This window comes from Leopardus geoffroyi, chromosome B1 (genome assembly GCF_018350155.1).
Source record: "Leopardus geoffroyi isolate Oge1 chromosome B1, O.geoffroyi_Oge1_pat1.0, whole genome shotgun sequence".
NCBI lineage: Eukaryota > Metazoa > Chordata > Mammalia > Carnivora > Felidae > Leopardus > Leopardus geoffroyi.
In genome coordinates, this window is record NC_059327.1 from 203666166 (window position 1) to 203682811 (window position 16646).

The 16646-nt window shown below is 53.4% G+C and overlaps 2 protein-coding genes across 12 annotated transcripts in view; both read right to left on the reverse strand.

Moving 5' to 3' along the window:
• HTT (huntingtin) overlaps positions 1-2098 on the reverse strand; it is a 151533-nt gene extending 149435 nt beyond the window's left edge. Inside the window, exon 1 of one of the 3 annotated variants that reach the window (XM_045474724.1) lies at positions 1629-2089. In XM_045474724.1, the coding sequence (XP_045330680.1) occupies positions 1629-1879 (251 nt within the window). In that variant the 5' untranslated portion in view covers positions 1880-2089. Of the gene's footprint in view, positions 1-1628 lie in introns of all 3 variants that reach the window. The other 2 variants (XM_045474725.1, XM_045474726.1) reach the window with 2 other exon arrangements.
• An 11966-nt stretch (positions 2099-14064) lies between these two features.
• Positions 14065-16646, reverse strand: part of GRK4 (G protein-coupled receptor kinase 4) — a 90324-nt gene continuing 87742 nt past the window's right edge. For 7 of the 9 annotated variants that reach the window (XM_045474749.1, XM_045474751.1, XM_045474747.1 and 4 more), the window contains 3 exons: positions 15928-16065; positions 15484-15621; positions 14065-14219 (listed from right to left, as the gene is read on the reverse strand). In XM_045474749.1, coding sequence (XP_045330705.1) covers positions 14166-14219; positions 15484-15621; positions 15928-16065 — 330 coding nt within the window. In that variant the 3' untranslated portion in view covers positions 14065-14165. Of the gene's footprint in view, positions 14220-15483; positions 15622-15927; positions 16066-16646 lie in introns of those variants that run through there. The other 2 variants (XM_045474746.1, XR_006711621.1) reach the window with 2 other exon arrangements.

A 16646-nucleotide genomic window follows, 5' to 3' on the forward strand; every position in this document is an offset into this window, starting at 1 on the left:
TTACGATCATAAATTAGCTGCTGTAGAAATAAGTCAAATTGTTTTAATTTTTTTTCTCTAAATATCCAAACATAGAGAAATATCCAATATTTGTCTAAATATCCAATATTTCTTCACCTCTTAGAAGAAAAATTAATTTCTCAATTTTTCAAGTGTCCATTTATTTTTGAGCGAGAGAGAGAGAACATGCACGGGAGGGGCAGAGAGAGAATCCCAAGCAGGCTCTGTGCTGTCGGTGCAGAGCCCGATGCAGGGCTCCATCCCACAGGAGATCATGACCTGAGCCAAAATCAAGAGCCCAACAGGCGCCTCTATTTCTAAGTTGTATCCTGACGGATAAGCCAACATTACTCCCCCATAATCCTCACTTTCTAATTAAACGCTCAGGACACGGCAAGGATCACGTCAGCAGCCTAACAAATACGAAAACCTTACTAAAAATGGATCAGTCGTAACAGAGTGAGTTTCTTAAAGACCGCCTCTCAAAAACTGTCCTCATCAAATGCCACCTTGTACACATCCAGAAGGAAAATAAAATGCCCTGGAGGGGGAGAAAGGCCTGACCTGCAGCAGGGCGCTCCCAACCCCTGCTCAACTCGGCTCATGAAGACTTCAAGGGAAAGCGCCTGGGTGCTGTCAGAAGGTACTGTCTCTTTCTGTCTCAAAAATTCTCCCGGCACAAGCAACAGAGGCCCCCAGCTTTCCAACACTACCAGATGTCACCAGTGAAGGCGACAGGAGCCGCCCGCGGGGCCCGCAGGCAGGCTGGACCACGACCCCGGTGTAGCGCGCATCATTCATCCCCCCGCAATTAACCTCTCCCTCTGCAAGGGGCTGCTTTCATTTCCAACTGAAAGCAGGCGATAAACCTGTCAACTCTTCCTAATACTTGGGCCAATTTTCTGATTTCTCGCTTCCTAATAATAACCTTCTGAGCAGCTCACCACGTACTTGGCAAACCCAACTCAAGCGTCTGCAGACGAACTTGGGCTTAGGCAAGCGGCTCTCCTGCCGTTGCCACCGATTCCCGAAGTAACGGAAGTGCCCTGAGAGTGACAGCCTCGAGTCACACAGGCTGCTTCAAGAGCCCCCAGGAAAAGAGAACCTCCCGCTGGGCCGGGCCCGCACGCCCGCGCCCTCCCGCGCCCTCCCGCGCCTCGCCACCCTAAAGGCATGATGTCATCGCTGTCCCCCCATCACCCCAGCTCCAATGCCTGGCTCGTCGCGAAGTGTCCTGCGCCCCAGCGCTCCTCCCTCTCAGAGAGGAGGAGAGGGAAGGCAAGGGAAGGGAAGCGGCGGTCTCGGCTCTCCCAAGTTCTGCTCACAGCACAGCCCGTCTCTTGCAAATATGAAGCAGCAAGTTCCTTCCCTAACTTCGCACGCCGGGAAAGGCAGAGGACCGGGGCCGAGCCCGCGTCGGTGCCTTCAGCGGAGGCCCGTGAGGCCGTGCCTGCCTGCGGAGCGGCGCAGACCCACGCGAGGGGACCCGGGCAGGGCCCCGGGACGGGCTCTCGCAGCACGAAGGGCGACGATGCGCCCGGAGCTCGGGGGCCGCGGGGCCGGGGTCTGCAGGGACGCCGCCGCTCCCGGCCGTCGCTGGGCCGGAGCGGCAGCGGGCCCATACTCACGGTCGGTGAAGCGGCTCCTCGGCCACGGCCGGGCCGGGGGGCGGCGGGGGCGGCGGCGGGGGCGGCGGCTGAGGCTGAGGCAGCGGCGGCTGCGCCTGCGGCAGCGGCTGAGGAGGCTGAGGCGGCGGCGGCGGCGGCGGCGGCGGCTGCGGCTGCGGCTGCGGCTGCTGCTGTTGCTGCTGCTGCTGCTGCTGCTGCTGGAAAGACTTGAGGGATTCGAAGGCCTTCATCAGCTTTTCCAGAGTCGCCATGGCGGCCTCCCGCACTGCGGGGACAGCCCCCGGAGCCCTGGAGCCGACTCGCGGCGCCGCTCAGCAGCGCGGCAATGAATGGGGCTCGAGGCCGCAGGCAGTAGCGGAACCGAGGCTCCCGGCCATCTTGGAGCCGTCCCGGCAGCCCCCGCGGCCGTACGTCCCGGGACGCTGCGCCGGCGGGGCGGGGCCAGGCCGGGCCGGCGGGATTGACAGCCAATGGCGGCGACCTCTGCCAATGGCCGGCCGAGGCGCCGGCCCGGCCCGGTCCCGCGGGGGTCACCTCTCTGGGCCGCGGCTGAGATCACCGCGCCGCTGAGATCACCGCACCGCCCTCCGGAGGGGGCGGGGCAGAAGGGGAGAGGCGGGGCAAGGGGCGGGAGCGGCGCCGTAGGGGGCGGGACAGAGGGCCGGCGGAGCGGGGCGGGGCGGGGCGGATCGCGGTGGCGGGGGCGGTGGTGGAGAGAGGGGCGGGGAGCGGTGCGGCAGGGGGCGGGACAGAGGGCCGGCGGGACGGGGTGGGGCGGGGCGGCACCGGGGAGCGCGGCGGAGCGAGCCCGGCGGGCAGGGCAGGGCCGGGTGGGGCAGAGCGGGGCCGCGTCCCAGCCCCTGGGGGTCCGTCCGGGCGGTGGGGAGCACAGGTGCCTCGCCTCGCTGAGTCTGCAGCGCGAGGGGGAGCGGAGGGTAGGCACGGGGGTAAAAATCTGCCTGGTCGGTGCCTGCTACCCGCAGAGGCTGTGGCTGGTGCAGCAAGGAGCAGCTTTGACCCCGGAGATGGCACCCGCAGCAATAACTGCCCGATCCTAGCGGGTCCCCTTCAAGGAGACTACTGCTCCACAGATGTCTGCAGGGCACCTCCTGCTTGGGGTGGGGCAGGCCGGGGAGAAGGGTCCTGGAGCGGAGGTCGGTGAGTCAGCAGAGGACCACAGGGGACAGTGGGGCATCCAAGGGCAGCCATCCAACCTTACAGGCGGGGAGTGGGTTCGCCCCAGAGAGAGCTGCCTGGGGGGGGAGGTGATGCATGCCTAGGAACCTCCAGGGCCCACTCAGGGCAGCGCCCTACTCTGGACCCACAAGCCACAACTCCCCTTTCTCTCACAGCCTGTCAGTTGTCCCAGGGGGTCAGGTAAAGGGAAGCCCAGCGGCACCACAGTTGTCCCTGAGGGGATAGATAGCAACAGGACCCACCTTCAGGGAAAGGCATCAGAGCATCATGCCACCAGCCTCCAGGTCCCAGTTCCGTGATGTTAATAAAGACCTTGTCCACGGGGCCAGGCCACGTGCCAGCTCAGGCACAGCAGGCCACAATGGCCGGGCTCCAGGCTGTCAGGTGCTGTGGTCCGCTGACGTTTAAGACAGCGCAGTGACCCCCTCCCAATATCCATGCCCTTCTATAGTCCTCTCCCCTGGAGTGTGGCCTGTCCCTGGTGGCTCGCTCGTAACCAAGTGAATAAGGCAAAGGTGGCATTCGGGATTAGGCTACAAACTGCTGTGTCTGTGTTGGGAGAGGCCACGTGGCCAACAGTCCGTGAGAAACTCCTGCTGCCTGGAATGGGGATATATTGGTTGGCACTTGAGAAGTCGTTTTGGGTCATGAGGATGGAAACCACATCCTGGCAGGATGGAGCTAGACAGAGCCGGGGCCCAGATGACTGGGCCATTCCAGCCTGGCCTGCCTATCTCTGGACTTCTCAAAATCCGTGAGCCAGAAACAATTCTATTTTGTTTAAGCTCCTGTTACTTTGGATTATTCTGTTTATATGCTGCTAGACCAAATTCTAAACCGGTCCAGAGAGGTTGAATCATGAGACCTTATTTGCCCACAAGAGATCATGGCTGTTTCAGCCACGGCAGGAAGAAAGTCACCTGTCCAGAACTTACTATGATCCTGACAGGAAGGCCTTTTAGAAAGGGACTGTCATGAAAGCAGATTGTGTTTAAATTCAGAGAAAAGTTTGGCATAGTCCAAAACAGAGCCATTAAAGATGAACACAGGTGGGTGTGCAATTTGGCCTGGTGTCTCCAAAGCCTTGAAAACAGGCATAGTCCCTGGGGCTCCTGGGTGGCTCCGTCGGTTAAGCGTCTGACTTCGGCTCAGGTCATGATCTCGGGGTCCGTGAGCTAAAGCCCCACGTCGGGCTCTGTGCTGATCGCTGGGAGCCTACAGCCTGCTTCAGATTCTGTGTCTCCTTCTTTCCCTGCCCTTCCCCCGCTCACACTCTGTCTCTGTCTCCCCAAAATGAATAAACATTAAAACTTAAAAAAAAAAAAAAAAAAAAAAAAAAGACAGGCATAGTCCCTGAACAGTAAAGACACTTCCGGTAATTTACCCCAGGGAAACAGTCACGTATACGTGAGGACGATCGCTTATTACAGCAACACTGAGGACAAAAAACATGGAAACAACATAAATGCTGGACAGAACAGGCGGCTAAATGTATCATGATCCATCCACAGGACTGCCTGCAGTCGCTCAGATCCTGCTTTAGGAGAGCATTCGTGACACAGGCAAAGTGTGCAATGCGTGAGCACACTACTATGCATAGCATGACCTCCCCCCCGCCTTTCTTTTTTTAAAGAGGGAGAAGAAACCACACACACACACACACACACACACACACACACACACACACAGAAAAGGGACCTGGTCAGTAAGTCTGTGACAGTGACTCTTGTGAACAAGGAAATAATAGGTGATTCGTATCTTAACCTTTGTGTTTTTTCTGTATTTTTCAAATCTTCCACAACGAACTTGTACTATTTAGTAGGAAAGAATGTAAAAGAGTAGGTTTGGGTGGAGGAGCTAAAAACGAAAGCCTAGCAACACACTGGTGACGGATCCTGCCGAGGGAGAGAGGGAGATGTTTAAAGCGCCCAGCGCCCCGCACAAATGGGGTACAGTGCAGCTGGGGGCAGACGCACACTCGGTAGGAGTCCCCGGGGCGCACGGCAGGGCCACAGGGAACGAGGTGAGTGGGCCGGTGGCTCCTGCCCGTCTCCCCTGAAGCTTCCTTCCAATTGAGAGAGAGCTATTGCCATGTATCTTAATTCTACACAAATGCACACACGTACTGCAAAAGACATAGACACAGTGATTGTGGTTTTGAACAATCAACATTTGTTTAAACTGACTCCCACCTCTACCGTGTCTTCTCACTCTTCGTGCCCTCCTGCATCTCCGAGCTTCCAGCTGGGGTCATGGTCTTCCGCCTGGAAAACACCACAGAGACTTGCTTTTACAGGGCACCTTTTATCGCTGAAATCCCTCTCAGTTGACCTGAAAAAAACCTTTACTTTGCCTTCATTCTCAATGGAGTTTTGGTTGTGTATAGAGTTCAAGGATGACAGATGTTTCCTGTCTGGACACCACTGTCCTCTGCTTTTCATTCTGCCTGTTGAGGAGTCGGCTGTTGGTTGAATGGTTGTTCCTTGAGGTGATGTGTCTTTTTTGCCTCTCTGTCTGCATTTAACCTTTTCTTGCTATCTTTGGCTCCCTTGGTTGTGCTGCACGTGTATGGAGAGAGGAGCCGGCCTCTTGACGGTGACCCTGGGGATCCCGTTCAGTGATATAGCAGTCAGATGCTCGGCGGGAAGGGCTCGAAAGGCTGGCTGATACCAGTTCTGGAAGTTCTGGGATGCGAGTTCCCTGGCGAAAGATGTCTGGGATCAGGCTGTTCTTTTCACCAGCAAAGCCGTTCCCCGGAGCCTGAAGTCTGCCACTGCTGCGTGATCAGCCAGGGGCTCCTGGTTCCCTTCGGATCCCTGTAAACATGCACGCTGACAGGGAACAAGGTCCCTCTCCTGGGATGCTTCCGGTGGCCGTGGCCGGCTGGCCTGTGTGCAGCTAACACACAGCAGGAACTTGAGACAGGTGCTTCTTCTAATGGCCTTCTGCCTCCACGTTTCTCCATTCGCTCCACTGTATGTCCACACTGCGTGTCCTCTACACGGTGTTGGTCGTTCCTGGCTTGCTTAACAGTCGGGTTTCTTTTCTTTCTTTTTACTGTTTTATTTTTTTAAATGTTTATTTATATCTGAAGGAGAGAGGGACGGACTGGGAGTGGGGAGGGGCAGAGAGACACAGAATCCAGTGCAGGTTCCAGGCTCCAAGCCGTCAGCACAGAGTCCGATGCGGGGCTCAAACTCAAGAACCGTGAGATCATGACCTGAGCTGAAGTCGGACGCCCGACCGACTGAGCCACCCAGGTGTCCCACAGTAGGGTTTTCACTGAGTCTGCTTGGAATTAGTAGGGTACCGGTTCTCTCCCTGGCCGTTTCCATTCCGTTGTTCAATCCTCGTTTAACCATTAAGTTCTGGAGATTTTGTAGTTTTCTGTACTAGAATGCCTGATCAGTTCTACAGGATGCCGTGTCACTTTTTGTAGTTTCTAGTTCCCTGCTGAATTTGTCATGCCTTGAACATCACGTGCACAGCTTTCGAAGATTTTGTGTCTCCTTGATTTCCATTTCCCGGAGCATCTAAGGGCATGCCTCTCCTGTCTGAAGTTTCTGCTAATTCTCATTTGTATTGTCACATCTCCTATCCCTGCTTCTCTTTGCTTGTATACGGGACATTGTATTTGGAAACCATTATAGAATAATTTGAAGCTTAAGGTATTGTCTTCCTCCAGGGAATATTTTATTTGCAATGCTGGGCAACTTGGGACGTGAGAAGTCCCAGGGCGTCTTAATCCAGGTTGCAGTTATGAAGTTCTCTGGGCCACTCCAGAGCTGGCTTACTCCCAGGTCACCCTTTTTCTTGGGTGGGCTGGACCCCAAAGTGGAGACTGAACTGCCTGGGGCCCCAGTCTTGGCACGCCTTGGATTTGACTTGTGTTCCCCTGCCTCAGCCTCTCAGGTGTCTTAGGATCCTCCCCGGTCCCCCCACAGCAGGAGGAGCCCTGGCATTTGGCTCATCTCTCTAGGTTCCTACCCTCTCCTGGCTTTCAGCCCTGACAGTTGCTTACTCTCTTGATGTTTATACTTGTCAGAAGGTAGGTCCATATTCCCTAGCCCACCCTTGCTGGATGTGGAAGTTCTCCTCTATGTATTAAATAGGATGTTGAGAGTGGTCATCCTTCTCTTATTCCTGATTTTAACATGAATGCCTCCAGTGTATATGGGTAAGTTGCTGCCTTCTGGGCCGATAACGTCTATTCCATCGTACTAAAGAAGTATTTATTCAGTTTATTGACTGAATGTAACATAGATAAAATGAGTCCCTGTCCCAGGCAGCCCTTAACCCAGTGGTGAGGCACAGCCATAGTGAATTGTTGCTTCCACATCCAACTATCCAACAGCACAGAACTGTCCACTTCCTCCGTCTCCACACGTCCAACCTGCCCAGCCACCGTTGGCCCCCACGTGGCTCCTTCCTTCCACTCCTGCTGCCCCAAACCCTGGCTTCATGCAGCAAACGGAGCGCACTTTTCTTACCTCTCTTACACACGCGTGAAGTTAGTAGTGCAGCGGCCACCCAGTACACCTTCCTCACCCCCCCCCCCCACCCCTGCAATCACTGGAAAGTACGTTGAAGACATCGTCACACTCTACCCAGCAATACTTTAGGAGATGCCTTCAAAACTAATGGCCACAATACCATTTTCACATAACTATCTAACATCACCTAAAATCCAGTCCTGAGTGAAATTTCCAAATGGCCCCAATATGTCTTTTAAGTTTTTTAAAATGAGGATCCAATCAAGGTTCATGCTTTGCACTTGGGTTGTTATAATTTTTTATGGATAGTTCTCCGTTGTCGTCGTCGTTATTGTTGTTGAAATGACACTGACCTTCTAAAGCATCCAGGCCAGTTTCTCCTGGAACATCCTCCCTTGTGAATTTGGTTGCCTCCTCGAGGTGTGGTTTGACTTGTTCCCATATCCCTCGCATTTTCTGTAACCTGGAAGATTGGTTGCACTGCCCCATACTTTAGCCACTAGCCACATGTGGCTATTGAGTACTTACTAATTGTAAGGGCGCCTGGGTGGCTCAGTTGGTTAAGCATCCGACTTCGGCTCAGGTCATGATGGCTCGAGAGTTTGAGCCCCATGTCGGGCCCTGGGCTGACACACACATTCTGTGTCTCCCTCTCTCTCTGCCCCTCCCCCGCTCATGCTCGCTCTCTCTCTCTCTCTCTCTCTCTCTCTCAGAAATAAACAAACATTAAAAAAAATTTTTTTAAGGTAATAACTCTGAACTGAGATGTGCTGTAAGTACAAAATACACCAGATTTCAAATACTTCGTATAAAGTAAAGAATGTAGAATATCTCCTATTTATACTGTTTATTTGTAGAAATAATATTTGGATATATTGGGTTAAACAAAAATATTAAAAGCAGTTTCTTTTTACTTTTTAAAAATTACATATGTGGTTCACACATTGTGTTGCACGGCTCTGGTCTGGAGGCCAGCTAGGCTCCATCAAGCCCTTTGGGAAGGAGGCTGCCCAGGTGGGGCTTGTCCCAGGGTCAGGCTGCCCTCTGTCAGCGGGGCCGTGTGGGGTCACTCAGCAGAGCTGGTAACCGCCAGATCTCTCCCATGTAAAGTACCTTTTCCTCTACAATCAGGAGGTCCTTTGCGGCTGTTCTCTGCAGTTCTCCGGACCTGTGAGAATTCTCCGTTACCCAGAAGCCTTCCACCAGTGGGTCTGGCACCCCCCGACGAGCCCGGCCCGAGTTGGCTGGGAGGCTGGAGCGGCAGAGGGGTGGCTGTTGCAACTCCCTCGTTTCTTCTGCTTCGGCTGCCTGGCTGTCCTCCCTGAGGGACAGCTTGCCCCCCCATGTCACATCCATTCCCTCCCTCCCTCCTCTCCTCCCAATCTTAAAAACTGTGTGTCACAACCAGTTTCACCATTATTCTTTTATGGAAGCTCAAGTTGTCCCCAGTTCAACGCAAGCCCCTTCAAAGTAGCTCCTGTGTCCTTTGGACACACCCCGTCATGTCTCGAGCACTTTCTCATTTTATGTCACAACAAGATGTTCCCAGCCCATCCTTCCTGCCTCAAACCTGGAATCGGCCACTTCTCTAAGGAGCCCTGACTCTTTGGTACATAATGACGTCTAGAAACGAAGAGCTGGGCTCCACGCATGCTCTCTGCTGTGGGGGTGTCACTGCTTCTGGGCCCTTCAGAGCACGCAGAGCTGGGGATTCATGAGTGGGTATCTCAGTTCAATTATTTTCATTCTCTTTCACTGTAGTAAAATATACAGAGCATAAAATTGACCATTGTAACCATTTTCAAGTGCACAGTTCAGTGGCACCTGATTCAAATTTACTTTAAAGAGTCTTTTTTAAGTTTATTATTTTTTTAATGTTTATTTTTGAGAGAGAGAGAATTAGGGGGGGAGGGGCAGAGAGAGAGGGAGAGAGAGAGAGAGAGAGAGAGAGGGAGAGAGAGAGGGAGGATCCCAAGCAGGCTCTGTGCTCTCAGCGCAGAGTCTAATGTGGGGCTCGGACCCACAAACCGCGAGGTCGTGACCTGAGCCGAGATCAAGAGTCAGACGCTCAACCGACTGAGCCCCCCAGGCACCCCTCACATGCCTCGTGTTGTAGATGATGAAACACAGACCCAGGAGGGGTGGTGACATGAAATGACGTGCCGAGTCTGGATCACCAGGTCCTGGCGCTGACGCCCCGGGTAAGGTGAGCACTAACGGGAAACTTTGAGTCGGAAACTCTTAACAACAGTATGCTCACAATCCAGCAAGAACCTGAGTCGGGCGAGCAAAGACTGGGGACAGCACTAGCCAGGACCGGTACGAACACACGCAAACAGGACCCCAAACACTGTTAGTTGAATAAATTCTTGTCACTTTTCTCAAGAGTGATTTGGCAGCATCCGTCAAAAGATTTAAGTACACAAACCATTTGACTTAGCGTCTACTTAAGAGTGTTACTGGGGCGCCTGGGGGGCTCGGTCGGTTGGGCGTCTGACTTCAGCTCGGAGATCGTGATCTCGCCGTTCGTGGGTTCGAGCCCCGTGTCGGGCTCTGTGCCGACAGCTCGGAGCCTGGAGCCCGCTTCAGATTCTGTGTCTCCCTCTCTCTCTGCCCCTCCCCGGCTCGCATTCTGTCTCCCTCTCTGTCTCAAAAATAAACAAACATTAGATATTTTTAAAAAAATTTTTAAGTGTTACTCTAGAGACATTATTGGATAAGCACTCAAAGATGGAGGTACAAAGGTGTCAATCAAAGTAATAGTATCAAAAAGATGAGACGACATCGATGTCCAACAGTAAGGCATTGGTAGAAACATTCATACTTTTATATATCAGAATGCCCAAAAGCCATTAAAAAAATGACACATTCAGGAGGATGTGGAGAAACTGGAAACCCGTGCACTGTCGGTGGCCATGCAAACTGGGGCAGCTACCGTGGAAAACAGTATGGAGGTTTCTCAATTACCCTACGACCCAGCAGTCCCGATTCTGAGTATTTACCCAAAAGAATTGGCACCTGGGCCTCAAAGAGATAGCCGCCGAAAGGTGGAGACCCAAGCGCCCGTCAGCGGATGGACGGACAAACAGTGTGGTCCATCCACACGATGGAGTGTTATTCAGCCCTAAAAAGGAAGGAAATCCCGGGGCGCCTGGGTGGCTCCGTCAGTGAAGCTTCCGACTCCTGATTTCGGCAGGACACGATCTCACAGTTCATGACTTCAAGCCCTGAGTCTGGTTGAGTGCTGACAACATGGAGCCTGTGTGGGCTTCTCTCTCTCTCCCTTTCTCTCTCTGCGCCTCCCCCCTCCCCACCCTGGGCAAATAAATAGGTAAACATTAAAAAAAAGGGGGGGAACGGAAGGAAATCCCGCCACCTGCCACCACCTGCATGAACCGTGAGGACATTATGCTCAGTGAAATGAGCCAGTCATGAAAGGACAAATACTGCATGATCCCCTTTATAGGAGGTCCCTAGAGTAGTTAAATTCAGAGAGACAGAAAGTACATGGTGGGAGCCAAGGGCTGGGGGAAAAAGGAGAGTTAGTGTTTAATGGGGACAGAGTGTCAGATTCACATCAGTCTAGAGGTGGGTGGTGGTGACGGTTGCACAACAATGTGAATATACTTAATGGCACCCAACTGGACACTTAATGTTAAGAGGGTACATTTTATGTATGTGTATGTTTTGCCACTGAAAAAATAAAGAAAAAGAAATACTTCGTTTCTTTTTTTAAATTTTATTTTATTAAAAAAAATTTTTAATGTCTATTTTATTTTTTTGAGAGAGAGAGAGAGACACACACACACAGAATCCAAAGCAAGCTCCAGGCTCTGAGCTGTCAGCACAGAGCCCTACACAGGGCTCGAACTCATGAACTGAGAGATCATGACCTCAGCCGAAGTCAGATGCTTAACCAACTGAGCCACCCACGTGTCCCCAGAAATACTTCATATCTAATGAAAATCTTTACCAGAAGAAAAACCTAGTTTTTGATGAAACTAACAGGGAACTTTGAAGACATTTTTGGTGGGAGAGGAAATTTTTTAAAATTTTCAGAAGGGCAGTTTGTTCTTATGGGTATATAATATACATTCTTTTAAAATGTCCATATACCTTTTTTTAGTATGTAATTGTGCTTTATTGGGGGAAAACAAATAATTTTTACAAGACAATGTTTATTTTTATCTGTTTTTTTTTTTTGTTTGTTTTTTTTAAGTTCATTTATTTGTTTTAAGAGAGAGAGAGAAAGAGCATGAGCAGGGCACAGGCAGAGAGAGCGAGAGAGGGAGAAAGAGAATCCCAAGCAGACTCCACTGCGTCAGCACAGAGCCTGACATGGGGCTTGATCTCATGAACTGTGAAATCACGACCTGGGCCGAAATCAAGAGTCAGTCACTTAAACTGCCTGAGCCACCCAGGAACCCTTGTTTATTCTCATCTTAGTAATAAACAGATGTGGTCAACAGAAAAGGGCAGACAGTGCTTATAAAGAAAACAGCATTCCTCTGTCCCTTTTCCACCCATCCCAGTGGAAATGGGCAGAAAGCCCATGGAAAGCCACTTTGAATTGCTTTAGCTCTTTCTTGCAGTGTTTCCATCAACCGTTCATACACTTTAACCGAGGGATCCCCTGCTACAAATCTACCTTAGAAACACTACCATGTGCACAAAGATAACAGGTACAGGGATGTCCATCCCACTGGTGTTTATAGCAACAAGAAAGCTGCAAACAATGATTGTGTGGATTGTCTGATACATGGTGGCCTAAACGTGCAGTAAAAGATAATATTTAAATGACATGGCAAGAAACAAGTTAACTACAAATTATATAAATATAGAATAAACTGCCGATAGGGATTATCTTTGGACAGTGGCTGATATTAAAGGTGAATTTTTCATTGTGTACCCTTTACTTTCAAAACTCTCTTCAATACGTGTGTACTTGCTTACAACCAGAGAGGGAAGACAAGTCAACACGTGACGTTCCGGTCTGAAAAAATCCTCCCTAGATTTGTTGCCTCAGTCAGGACTCTTCGCTTGGTCTTGGAGACACTCAGCTCAGACTGGCTTAAGCAGGAAAAAAAAAAAAAAAAAAAAAACAAAAAGGAAGAAAGGACTGAACTGGTCCCTGGAGCTGTGCACAGCCCCCCAACCCTGAGGGCAGAGGACCCCTCAGGCTCCCCTGGGGCCGGGGCTCTGCAGGCAGGTGGCTCCACCCCCACGAGGGGCAGGAGTGTCCTCGGAAGGGATGAAGGCAAGCTGGAGGACCACCGCCCCTGTGCCCACACTGATGGAAGTGTCTGGAAGGCCTCAGAATGTAAACAGGTGGTAGGTATAAAGGTGACTTTTATTTTCTTTAGACTTTTTTTTAGAAAAATTTTTAGATTAGTCTAATTTTTTAGAAAATTAGACTGTAATTTTCACCAAGAGCAAGCATTACCCTCCCACAGTTACTAACATATTTACTGAGCGGGTAGCACGTGCCAAACGCTCTACTGAATGCTTTACGAAGATGCTGAAGTTTCTGTCCCCACCTCCTGCCGTCTCCATTCTGGAGACGAGGGCCCCCACCTGAAGAGAAGCCATCCCTAAAATAAAGGTAACTTGTGTCTCCCCTCACCTGGGTATAAAGCACGCTCGGGATCAACGTCTGCTGGTCTCCAAGGACAAGGCCAGGCGAGGGCTTTCCTTGAAACACTGGCCCAGCGCTACTGTGCTCCAGCGGCTGACAACACGCGTGGAAAACCAATTTCAGACACGCCGTGATGCCGACGGCACTCAGAAGCACCTCCGGGCGCAGGTCTCCGCCAAGGCAGAGCGGGCGACCGTCCCCCTGGGGACACGCGGCGGACCCTGGCTCACTCTCCTGCACACCGCCGTGGGGTGGTGTCCCAGCATCCAGAACAAGTCCTTGCCGTTGGCTCAAGTCGCCGAGGTCTGGGCCCTGGCTTCTCACCCCACAGCCCCCGCTGAAGGCCACACACACGTGGATACGGGAGAAAGCACCAGTTCTGCACCTCGGGGCCACCCGCGGACGTCTGTGTGCACCCCACCCCCGGGGGCCGCACAATGCCTGTGGGTGTGAGCGCCCCTCCCTGGGCAACAGAGCCCACGTTTCCACCTGAGGTTTGGGGCTCCGCCTTCTTCTCTGGGCAGCAGGGGCTGAAGGAGAGTTACTGACCTCAGAATTCTGGGGGCTCCTGCCGGCTAGGCGCCAACCAGCGCTTGGAAGGGGGCTCCTCGCCCACGACCACCTCCCACCTGTGCGTCAGGCCGGGGAGCCCCGCGGTCCCAGAGACGCACTGGGGGTGCCGCGGTTGGGTGAGTCACCGCTGCCAGCCACGCCCTGGCCTCAGGGTGCTGGAAACACCCCTGGAAGGTGCACGGCAGCCACAAGGACGGGCACGCAGGTGGAGACACGCCCCGGCGGGAGAATCTTGGTGACTGAGGCGCAGATGTCAGCGTGAATGCAAGCGGGCGAAGGCTTTGTGACTCTGGGGCCCTGGGGAAGGCAGGGCCGGCCTGTCCTCCCCCTCAATGACACCGGAGGGCACTCTGGGCTGAGGAATGGAACCCTCAGCTCTGGACACTGGTGGGCGGATGCCCAAGCCCTCCCCGTGGCACAGGTCCACCCCTGGGGGTCTCAGCATCCGGGTGGTCCACAAGGGCCTTCGTCTTCAACTCGGCTTTGGTGACAAGGTGATTCACGTATGAATATAGAGACGTCTGCAGACTCGTGAGGCTCTCATTTTACGAGGTGTCACATGTTTATTGCTGTTCACAGATGGGGTCAAACACTGCGCTTGTGCTCCTGGGCGCTGGGGCCTGGCTCTGCAGTGAGTGGTCACACCGTTGAAGGCAGCTCTTCCTTGTCACTGGGGACACCGCTAATGCAGCCCTGCAACACGGCAGAGTGGCCGGGTCAATCTCTTACCCGCTCGGCCGGCTCAGCTCTCCCGTGCTGGACGAGCAACTTTACAACCGCAGGGAGGGGGACCAACTTTAGGGCTGAGTTTCACACTTCCTCTCATCACCTCACAGGAGGGAAGCTGCTCAGTTCATGCGCGCGCGCACACACACACACACAGCGTCTCAGATTCGCTTTCTCTGTCACACACCCAATTGCAATTCCTCAACCCTGAGCTGGGCCTGCAAGGAAGGAAACAGGGCCCGGGCTCCCGCTGCGAGCCACCGGGTGGCGCAGAGCGGCCCCTCCCGCACCAGGACACCACAGCTGCAGGTGTCCCTGCCCGGCAACCTGGTCACCTCGGCTCAGGCCTGCGTGTGGAGCGTGTCCAGACACGACTTCCTGCGCATGGACAGACCGACCGTGCTAACGCACGCCTGGCCCCGTTCTCCAAGACCTTTCCCACCCAAGGCGTGTTTTTCACGCTGAACAAAGATGGACTCGAATGTTAGTGGACAAGCTCTGAACGAGGCCTTCGAGAACGGACAGGGCACCAAGCAGGATAAGCCGCTAGTCCAAGGAGAACTGCACTAGGAGGAAACATTTCTAGATACGGCCCGCCAAGTGTCTCCGAACCACTCCTCCAGGTTCTCTGTGAAAGCAGGCTGGCGAGGGAGCAGCTGTGAAGTCAGAACGGGTACGGAGTAATCTACATGGCGTATACCGTTTCCAGACTGTTCTCCACGACACCGATTTCGGAGCACGCTTAAGTGCTTTGTCACTGAGAGAGGGATCTGCTTCGGAGGCAGGTGAGCCCTTTTCCTTTTTGGATCAGAACAGTCTTCGTACCAACAGCAAACGCCCTTGTGAGGGTTTCTGAGCCCCCGTGGGGTTCAAATAGCACCACATTGCCAGAGCACTTAAGTTATGTTTCTTTGCTTTTAACACGTCACATTTTTGGGGCACCTGGGTGGCGCAGTCGGTTAAGCGTCCGACTTCAGCCAGGTCACGATCTCGCGGTCCGGGAGTTCGAGCCCCGCGTCAGGCTCTGGGCTGATGGCTCAGAGCCTGGAGCCTGTTTCCGATGCTGTGTCTCCCTCTCTCTCTGCCCCTCCCCCATTCATGCTCTGTCTCTCTCTGTCCCCAAAATAAATAAACGTTGAAAAAAAAAATTTTTTTTAATAAAAATAAAAATAAAAAATAACACGTCACATTTTTTAAGAAGCCAAAATAGCAACATGCCTTTTGCTCTTACCCCTCTTCTGAGGAGTCTATAGAAGAAGCCTCTCTTTGGTTTGGGAACTGGGTGGCACAGTGTCTCTTGAAGATCCAGTGCCACATATTCTCCAGTGTCACTTTCGTTGATGTCCTTAAAACAACCCGATTCGATCATCTGCATCCACAGAGAAGTGGGGGACACCGCGAGGTCAGTCGGCCACTCCCCACCCCCCCCCCCCCCCGGCAACCGTGCCCAGCACTCCGGGGCCACCCCCATTCCCGTCCTCCTCTTCCTCTCCCTGAGCGCACCCCCAGAGCAGGCCAGTACCGTGGGCGCCGGGCACCGGCCAGGCCCGCTTTCGAAGTGAGACCCATCGTGGACAACTATCCCCTTCCTGTGCGTAATGTTACCTCCAAGCACACGCGCGCGCACACACACACGTTTCCTCCCGGCATCGTACCCCGTAGAAACCCGCAGTACCTCGTTCTGCCAGGGGATGGAGACAGAGCCTGTGGCAAATTGGCTGTAGAAAGTATCATCTGTGGTGTCCAGGTAGACTCCCCTCACCGTGGAGAACTGGTCGATATCCACGACATTCTTACAATACACTGCCTTCGGCTGTGTGCAAAGAACAAAAAGGCGTTGGCCCCTGAGATGACTGGAATCAATCTTAGCTTCCTTAATTACTAACTTAATTACTAAGAACACGACGCATATGAAAGGGACCCATTCACACCGTATCTGAAGCCTTTCCCTTCTCCAGGAAAGTCTCAGTCACAGGCCCTGCGGATGCCCTCTGGCCCGCAAACCTCCTGAGGCCCCCCGCCCTCCTCTTTTCTGCAGTGGAAGGTGGGTTACAGGCGGAGGCAGGGATGAGGAAGGGCAGGGCGCAGTCCCACCTGTGCCTCCAACCCTCGGCCTCCTTCACGTGAAGCGCCCTCTGCAAAGTCTCAGTGGAAAACAGCAGGTCCCGCCTCCCCACCTGCTGTCAGAGGTCATCTAGTGGTCGGGAGCCAACCCCTCCTCTGGGACAGGAGCCCAGGCCAGCGGCCCTGAGGATCAAGCAAGCAGGGCGGGGCCAAGCCTGGGCCGCCGCCTCCTCCGTGCAGCCGCCTGTGCTTCTGGAAATAAGGCGTTGGCAGCTACAGACCAAACCGTGATAGTGCAAGAGGCCCTGGCAGTTCTGAGAAATGTCCTGC